General features: G+C 35.8%; 1 protein-coding gene across 1 annotated transcript in view; it reads right to left on the bottom strand.

Annotated features, from left to right (window-relative positions):
- Positions 1-4,168: 4,168 nt before the first annotated feature.
- cps1 (carbamoyl-phosphate synthase 1) overlaps positions 4,169-9,313 on the bottom strand; it is an 80,551-nt gene continuing 75,406 nt past the window's right edge. Inside the window, exons 37-38 of the mRNA XM_015379943.1 lie at positions 4,520-4,649; positions 4,169-4,422 (exon numbers count right to left, since the gene is read on the bottom strand). Of these exons, the coding sequence (XP_015235429.1) occupies positions 4,309-4,422; positions 4,520-4,649 (244 nt within the window). The 3' untranslated portion in view covers positions 4,169-4,308. The remainder of the gene's footprint in view (positions 4,423-4,519; positions 4,650-9,313) is intronic.

Raw genomic sequence — 9,313 nt, 5'->3', positions numbered from 1 at the left:
ATCACTATCTGGGACATTGTTGCTTCTCACTGAACAACAAACCTTCAACACTCCTTCTCCACGGGGATAGATAAATCTAACCTAGACCTACAGTACCTGTCCTACACAGAACTGCATTCAACCTGGTCTGCTGGTGTCTGAGGATAAATCACTGTTAAAACTTTTTAATTGCTGTTTTTCTAAGTGAGTCTCTTCAGGTTGAATTATGTTCATGCCTATATACAATTCACACAACTGGCTTTTTATTTAGTTTTTGTTTCAACCAAGTAGCACACACATAAACCATCCTAATGTTATGGCAAGAACAGACACGTCTTCTCACCAAGCAAAGTCGAATGAAGTAAAAATCTCCCAGTCAAGCAAAGTTCAATGCACCGGAAAATCAACAAAAAGCTCCTCAAATACTTTTCGATATGCTATCATTATGCCTTTCATAGGTTAATTCTTGTTTTCTTATTTATAAAGACTTGCAGGATTGCTACTGGTTGCATGATGGTGATGGCACAGTGGGGAGTGCTTTCCTTTTTATTCACCATTAAAACTTAGTTTTATTCACCGGGGCTTTCCAATATTTAGCACATATAATAAAACCTTTCTGTGTTTCCCAATAACAGAATAAAATTAGATTTAATCAAACTACACTTTAATAAAAGGTGGAATCAGAGACACAGTGCTCAAGACATAAGCTTCCATCAGTGTGGTGTTGTTAGCAAGGAGCACTGTGTGCAGCCCTGTTGCTTAGTAACTATGCCTGCAGTAAATCATGACTCTGATGATGGCCCTGGGCTACTCAGGTAAAATTAGTTCAACGAAACAGGAATTGGAAAAATGATATTTGTGCTTATGCGGGGCTTGATTGTTTTGTCTGTTTGAGAAGAAGCATGTGGTGCAGTATTTCTTAGAAGCTTTGAGAAACAAAAATCTTTTATGTAAGTATAAAATAAAACAACAACAAAAATGTAGCCATCTGCACAGTGTTTTCTCCTGCAATTATAGAAAACCATTTTTCAATTGCAAGGTTTCTACTGATCTGGATTTCAGACCTACAGTATAGGAAGTTGTTAATCAGATCATAAAGACCTTTGCAGTATCATGTGTAAATGTAAAAATATTTTCTCTATCGGTTCGCCTTAATGATTCATAAAACATTTTGTGATGTTTTTATAACACAAACAGTATAAAACAACAGTTATTGTTGTCTGTGCAAGATGGAGAGATGAATATGAATGTGTTTTAGAAAAAAAAATACCATCACAACATTTGCCATGCAGCTTCCTGTAGCATTTTAGCCTAATATATTTTCCATCCATACAGGAATGCAGTAATGTAACTTCAGCTAAAATAGACAGGCTGATTAATAAATCATGCATTGGCTAGTCACCCTCGTATGCCAGCATCCTCTTTGTCAAGGAGATTCTCACAAATTTAAAACCAAAATAATATATATTTTTTAAAACCTCAGCTGTTTAGAGACCTTCAGTGACACTAAGACTAGCAACAGAAATATAATATATATAATATTACAGAATATAACTTATGCCATTTTTATGACAAGAACATTCAGTTTTAGGGTCAGATAATGGAAATATTGTTGGGCTTACTTTAGGCTCGGGAAGTTCTGTTGCTGTAAGAGATCAGATTTTGAGTTGAGGGCTGTGTGAAACTGAAAATGTGTAATGTGTTTAGATTTTGAACAAGGCTACACAAAACACTGAAGACAAGGAAGACATACTGTAGTGAGGCTACAATGAAACTTTCCTAAATGTATTTCTCAGACATCTGCATTATGATAACCTCAAAATGAGCTTAAATCTTCTAATTATAAGAAAATAGTTGTGATGTACTCATAGAGATATAAATGCAGGTAAATGTAATGTGCATACATCAGAATATATTTAAAGGCTGACTGATTCAGTTACTAAATTCAAAGTTGAGCCCATCCAATGTCTGTGAGTGAAAAAAGGCTGTTGGAAATGTATGCTAATACTTTACTAAACTGTGCAGTTTAAATTTCCAATCTGTGTGCATGATCTCCTATCTGTGCACTCAGATTACTTTCTATTTTATTAAATTACAGTTTAAAGGATGCTAGAGGAAATATTACTCAAAGTGGTGAAGATGGTTTCACTGAGGGCATGCGCTGTCTGGAACTGATGTCCATTTTTAAACTTTCCTTATCATTCAACCCAAACGGGTTTTAGAATGGAGTTAGATCAGGAGAAAAAAAGAAAACATGTAAAAAATGCATATTTTGCTGGAAGAAGTCCTTTGTCAGGCATTGTGAACTGCAGTACTGGGCTGCAGAAAATCCCAGTCATTACCACACAGACAATGATCTTCAGTCATTAGGGATGCCACTGTTGATCAGCCTTTTATTATTAACAAATATTTTGACAAACAGACACAAAAGGGAGATTTTCTGTCACATTCCTATTACAGTACCTGTAAACTCAGAATGAAAATAGAAAAGTGGTTATTACTTTCATTTGTAGTAAAGTAGTACCTGTTGAATTCACAATCTGTCGGATAAAGTATAATTATTCAAAACCAAATAGCGGATGGATATATAAAAATAAGATATTGATGGAATAACAAAATAGTAGCGACTTCTTTGTATAAATTTTGATTCATATTTAATTCATCTTCATTCATACAGGTGAACTTCAGAAAGTCATTAGATCTAATATGCAAAGGACATCTATTTTATAAGTGTTAAAATACAGAGATTTAAGCCTGTGACAGACATTTGTTGATAAAGGAAAGTGTATACCTCAGAGTGAAAAAAAAAAAAATAGGTAAGGTTATCAGAACGTTATAGTCTTAAAGGAGAAGTTCGGTTTTTTACACTTTAAGCCCATTTTCTGTAGTGTCCAGGATGAAATCGAATGATCTTTTCGCTTCACTCTGTGTACTCCGACGTCGAGAATCAAGAATCCACCTTTCGTATTCCATTTTCAGAGTTTTTTAAAGTGTTTAACAGAGACGTTAGCACCTCGACGTCGGAGTACACAGAGTGAAGCGAAAAGACTACAACTGTGTAAACAGGCCCCATTTCCGTTTCCGGTGGCAGTGGAATATTGACTATTCCTACAGAACTCAATGGGATTTACAAAATGCTAAATAAAACACTACAGGAACGTTTTTTCTTCACGAAACTTTTTTTGGAACGTCATTGAACAGCGCTGACGACCCGGTGAGTAGCATATTTTAAAAAAAGAACGTTTAAGGTTGTTTTAAGGACATTATCGGACATGCTCTATGCAAGCCATTCTAAAGCAGCCAGGGGGTGATTCTAAATGAGCCAAAAAGCAGAGACAGGAGCAATTGTCAAACTTTTGGTGTCGATCATTAGATTTCATCCTGGACACTACAGAAAATGGGCTTAAAGTGTAAAAAACCGAACTTCTCCTTTAAGTTAAATGTGTTTTGTGTGTGGTTACAACACACACAAAAAAACTTAAAGAAAGGGTATAACAAATATTATGTATACAGTCCACCCCTAAATATTAATGTCAGTTTGTCCTCAAAATCAAATGACTGTGTTAGTGTGAAACAATAATCCACAATCAAATATTAAGCTAACATTTGAACAATTATATTAAAAGCTCAGATAGGATATTAAATAATATGTAAAGTAGAATTACATTTAAGTCTTAAAACAAAATGCTTAATAAGATACTTTAGCCAAAACACAAGAGGAAAAATATGCACCTTTAAGACTTGAGTGGTTAATATTTTGTTCTTGAATGATGTCCAGATTCATAGATCCTAGAGAGGCATCTATGAATGAATCATGTGCTTGATTGAATATTTGTTTATACCTCTATGAACTGAATTAATTTGCCTTACTAGCTTGTGGAGTGCCATGTTTAACAACAAAAAAAATAAAAAAATAGCACAGTATATTACTCAACCATGATATTTGACTTCCTTAAAAAAAAGAAAGGAGTTTTTGATAAAAAAAAAAAATAGATAAACACTTTATCCACCAATATTTCTTTCATAGTAAAAAGTGTAGAATTAAAAAGCAATGATGGCCTTTTCTTAAAAATGTCTGTAGGCCTAAAGTCTGTTTGAGCGTGTTTCTAAATTTTAACTTTCAGGCATTCTGAAAGCATTAGTGAAAACTTGACTTAAAAAACGAACTAAACTAAAAAAAACGTTTTCACTTTTACTTGAGTAAAGAGGTTAAGTTGATTGACTGTTTTTCAACTTCAGTATCTATACTTCTACTGAAGTAACAAATGTGTGTACTTTTGACACCACTGTCTATATATTTTAAAGTATTTATAAGATGAGAAGGCAAATCTATCCTTTGTGACTGGCTTGTTTTCGTTGGCCTTTCTTCTGTCGGTAATGAAACAGGCTTGTTGTGTCAAGATCACCTGCATAACCAATGGCTTCAGCGAACAACTTCACCACCTATAAAACAAAAAAAGTGTAATTCCTTGAAAACCATGAGACAAAACCAACCAAATTTTAAAAATGTCCATTCTGTGGTTAAATCCATTAAACTGACCTGAAAATTTGTAATGAGGGGAACACCATGGTCAACTGCCATTCTTCGTATCAGGAAGTTATCGTGCAGATGGCGTGTGTTGTTATTGGGCAAATTGACAACCAGGTCAATATGGCCCTCACTTATCAATCTGTAGATGCATGCAAAAAAACTTTTAGAAATAGCTAAATGTATTTAAAAAAACACAAAAAGCAAAACACTAATTTAAACTTTAGCAAAAAGTATGCTTATGAGATTAATGTAATTTAATCGATTTGTTATTCGTGGACATGTGTAGGATGCGAGTACATTGGTGTTCTGACAGGATGCAGTTTTTTGATTAGATGCATGCATCAGTTTTCAAAGCTTTGCAGTGGAAAGATACGTCATTCTAATGTACGAGACATAGAAGACCTTTTCTAAAACTACATACTACATTTGTAAGTACTTTTAATATTAAAATTCAGTTTTGGAAAAAAAAAAATCAGAGGGAAAGGACTTTGATGTCAGTTAAATGATATAAAAAATACATAAACTAGTCTGATTTAGTTGAAATTTAACTCTAACTATATCCAAATATATTGCATTATATAACATCAAACTCAAATTGGGCTGTGCTGGATTAGTCAACAGTGTTAAACTGTGGTTGACATTTGAATAATATATCAATTTAGTGATATATCTTTACTGTATAAGACTGATATACTTTCTCTTTATGTGAAACAATGCAAACGTTTTATACAATATTATTTCCAGGGACTACAAGAACACTGGGAAAAGAAAGCTGACTGAAGATTACTTGTTCTCAGAGATTCTACACGGGTCCAAGGTCAACCAATAAACAATAGAGAGGAAATATCAGAATTTGGCAAGTCAAGGTGACCCAATGCTTGATCTCATTGGATTAACCACTAAGAAAAGAAAGAGAAACAAAACAAAGCAAACAATACAACTAAAAGGCATGAAAAAGCTTGTTAATATCCTTTCCCCTAATACCAAGCATGGAAAAGTTTTGCTTTAAGAGACATATTTTTGTTTTTATATAATGAGCAAGTCAGTCTTTTAAAATACTACTTTTAAATATATTTGTAGCTCTAATACAGTCAAAAACTGCAAAACAGAAATGGCAATTTCTTTAAAACTAAAGTAACGCAGAAAGAATATAATTAGATTTTTATAGCTGAAATACTATTTACATATACTGATTTAGACATGGGCAGGACATTGCTGCAGTTTGTAGCACTGTTGCTGTGCAGCAAGAGGGTTCTTGGTTTGATTCCCAGCCAAAGGTCTTTCTGCATGGAGTTTGCATATTCTCCCCGTGCATGCGTGGGTTCACTCCTGGTACTCTGGCTTCCTCCTACAGTCCAAAAACATACCTGTAGGTTATTTGGCATCTCTAAAATTTGCTCAAAATTCTAGAATTGCGCTGCTTAAGGTTGCTGCATGTTGGAGTTGCTCTGATAGCTTGACTCTGATATTCTTTTTTAAGTGAAGTTGAATCCTTCCATTTGTGGATCAGAGTTTCTTTTTCTGATTTTTTTTGCCTCTGTTGATGAATGCTGTGACACTGGATGAATTTTCACTGATAGTTTTGTCCTCTTGTTATGATAGTTAACCACAGCAATCATAGCAAGTTGATTTTTTACACCCATGAGAAGCTCTTTAAGATCTGTAAAGGTGAAATAATACTTCAACCACTTTCTCAAGGACGTACTAATTTGAAAAGGAGGCACCCAGGGATGCCGAGCAGGAGCAAGGAGAAGAGTGAGGAAGAAGAAATTTAAACCATCTCCTTCATCAATCATAATGGGCAATTTGAGATCTTTAGGAAACGAGTTAGAAGAACTCCACACCCTAGCAAGGACCCAGCCAGAAGATTGGCAATGCAACATTATCACATCTCGGACTCAAGCATCTCTTGCCTAGAGATTTCAGCAGTGTTTTTTTAGGAACTGTTTATATTCCACCTTCTGCCGTTGCTGACACTGAATGAGATATGGTCAGTTCCATTGTTGCTAAGCCTGAGACACAACAGCCAAATGCATTGGTGGAAATAACTGGTTATTTTAATTGCGTCTCACTCACACTGCCAACACTCCCAACAGTTTGTCAGCTGCTGCACCAGAGAAAAAAAAACATTGGACTTGTTTTATGCAAATGTTAAGGACTCCTACATCGTCTATCAAGTAAGATCTACTCTTGGGAAATCAGATAATCTGCATTATAAAGAACTGTAAGACGATAATCAAAGGAAGCTGAAGAAGCCCTGCAAGGTTCTTTTGAGGCTACAGACTGGGATGCACTGTGGTGAGGAAATTCAATGGAATGACTGAGTGTGTGACTGACTACATAAACTTCTGTGTAGCTAACACTATCCCTACCAGAACAATGAAATGCTTCCCAAATAATAAAACATGGATCACACGGGCTTTGAAGCTTTGCTCTACAAGAAAAGGAAAACCTTTAAGAAGGGAGACAGGGAATTAATAAGAAGTATACAGAAATAACTTAAGATCAAGATAAGAGAAAGCAAGGACGCATACAGGAAAGGGCTGGAAAACAAGCTACAGAAGAAAAACATCAGACATGTGTGGTCAGGGATGGAGAAGATCACAGACTTCAAGCAGAAGGATGATCCGACAGATGGAATTCTGAACAGAGCCAATGAACTGAATACATTCTTCAACAGATTCAGTTCAGCAACAGGCTCAGCATCTTTTTCTCCTGCCAACAGTCACAAGGACATCCTGCCCTCCTCTGCCATTGACTCTCCTGCTTCTATTAGTTTGTTATCTACCTAATCAGAAGATGCTGTTCCCCTCTGCAGAGTAGTTCTGTGGGATTCTACAGCACCTCTTTAACATTAGTCTGACTCTGGAGACATTTCCAGTGATGTGGAGGATCTCCTGCCTTGTTTCACAGCCAAGGAAGACTCAGCCAACAGTCCCCAGTGACTATAGATTAGTTACTCTGACATCCTGTATCCTGAAGGTCCTGGCAACACTTCTGTTGGGCCACCTCAGGAAGCAAACAAGCAACTATCAGGACCCCCTGAATTTTGCTTATCGCTGTGGAGTTGGAATTGATGATGCTATCATACACCTACTTCAACAATCCCACTGTCATTTGGACAAGTCATACAGTACTGTGAAGATCAAGTTCTTCATTTCTCCAGTTTATTTAATACAATTCAGCCTGACTTACTTTGTGAGAAATAAAAGACTCAGAAGCCTCCTTCTGAGTCAATAAACGCCTGGATCAAAGACTACCTGACAAAATAGGAACATACTCTCTCCATTCATTTTACTCTGTAAATGTCTGACTTCCAGTACCAGATAGAGTCCTGTCATCTGCAGAAATACTCAGATGACTCTGCAATCATTGGATACATCGAAGATGGACAAGAAGCGGAGTACAGCACTGGTGCACCGCTTTGTGGCATGGTGTGGAAACAATCATTTGATCCTAAATGTCAACAAAAAAAGGGAGATGACTGAAGCTTTCAGAGCATACAGGAACAAGTTCAAACCTATACATTATGGGAGACGAATTGGAGATGGTTGAGGAGTTCACTTGGACAACAAACTTGACTGGAGAGACAACTGGGAAGCCATCTACAAGAAGGGACAGAGCAGATTGTATTTCCTAAGGAAGCCTAGGTCCTTCAGCATTTGCAGCAAGATGCTATATACTGTATCTTCTTTAAGTCTGTTGTGGAAAGTGTGATCTCTTCTTCCATGCTCTGCTGAGGTAACAGCATTAGAGCTATTGACTTAAAAAAGCTCAACAAGCTAATGAAGAAGGCCAGTTCTATTATACGAACTGCTATAGATCCTCTGGAGATTATTTCACAAAGAAGGATTCTTCATAAAGTTAAATTATGGACAACAGCGAGCATCCACCTTAGAAGATTTGTAAAAAAACAGCTGAGTATATTCAGTAAGAGGCTTCTCCAGATCTGGTGAAAGACATGCTGCTACAGAAGATCCTTCCTGCCTACAGCTATCAACACCTGTTTAAAAAAATAATGTATGAGTAACTGCAACATTTAATTTCCCTTTGAGATTAATAAAGTATTTTTGAATTGAATTTTGTGTGCATGGTTGCTTGTCTTTGTGTATTGCCCTGTAAAAGACTTAATGACCTGTCCAGGGTGTACCCCCCCAATTGCCCATACACTGCTGGAGATAGGCAACAGCCCCACCGTGGTTCTGACTAAATAAGCGAGAGAAGACAGATGGATGGATTAAGACAGTTGCATTCCTATTATGAATTTGGCTTGACATAAATCATATGGATCTTTAATGAATAATTCTATTGTTTTGTCTGTTGTTGTCAGAGTGATTAAATGTTATGGCTTTAGATCCCTATGCCATATTATTTGCTAATTACAGGTTCTGAATCATTGTTTATGCAATGTTGCAACATTTACTTGTTACCCTGATCAAAATGTGTAAAAGCCTAACAAAGGAGAAGTATTTTTTTTTAAGGATTAGAATATTGGACTGGACTTAAAAACGTAAATCTTTATTTATCAGCATAATTAGCTAATAGAAAAGAGAACCAGTTAGATCTTAAAAGATCTAATCTTAAAAGTAAACACATTTACACTCTCTCTCTTTTTGCTCAAACCTGCAAAGATGTTATAGCAAAAAGCTACTTCAAGTGTTGCAAAACAGCATTACTACAAGGTATGGGATTCAAAGTATTGACAATAGGGATATATACCTTGAATAATAAAAAAAAAAAAACCTACTAATTCTTGTTGTTTTTTTTTTCTCTGTAATAAAATAATATGACTACTTAAATGTA

The sequence above is a fragment of the Cyprinodon variegatus genome, unplaced genomic scaffold (assembly GCF_000732505.1).
Source record: "Cyprinodon variegatus isolate N-32 unplaced genomic scaffold, C_variegatus-1.0 Scaffold204, whole genome shotgun sequence".
Classification (NCBI taxonomy): domain Eukaryota; kingdom Metazoa; phylum Chordata; class Actinopteri; order Cyprinodontiformes; family Cyprinodontidae; genus Cyprinodon; species Cyprinodon variegatus.
This window is presented reverse-complemented; position numbering and strand designations above follow the sequence as displayed.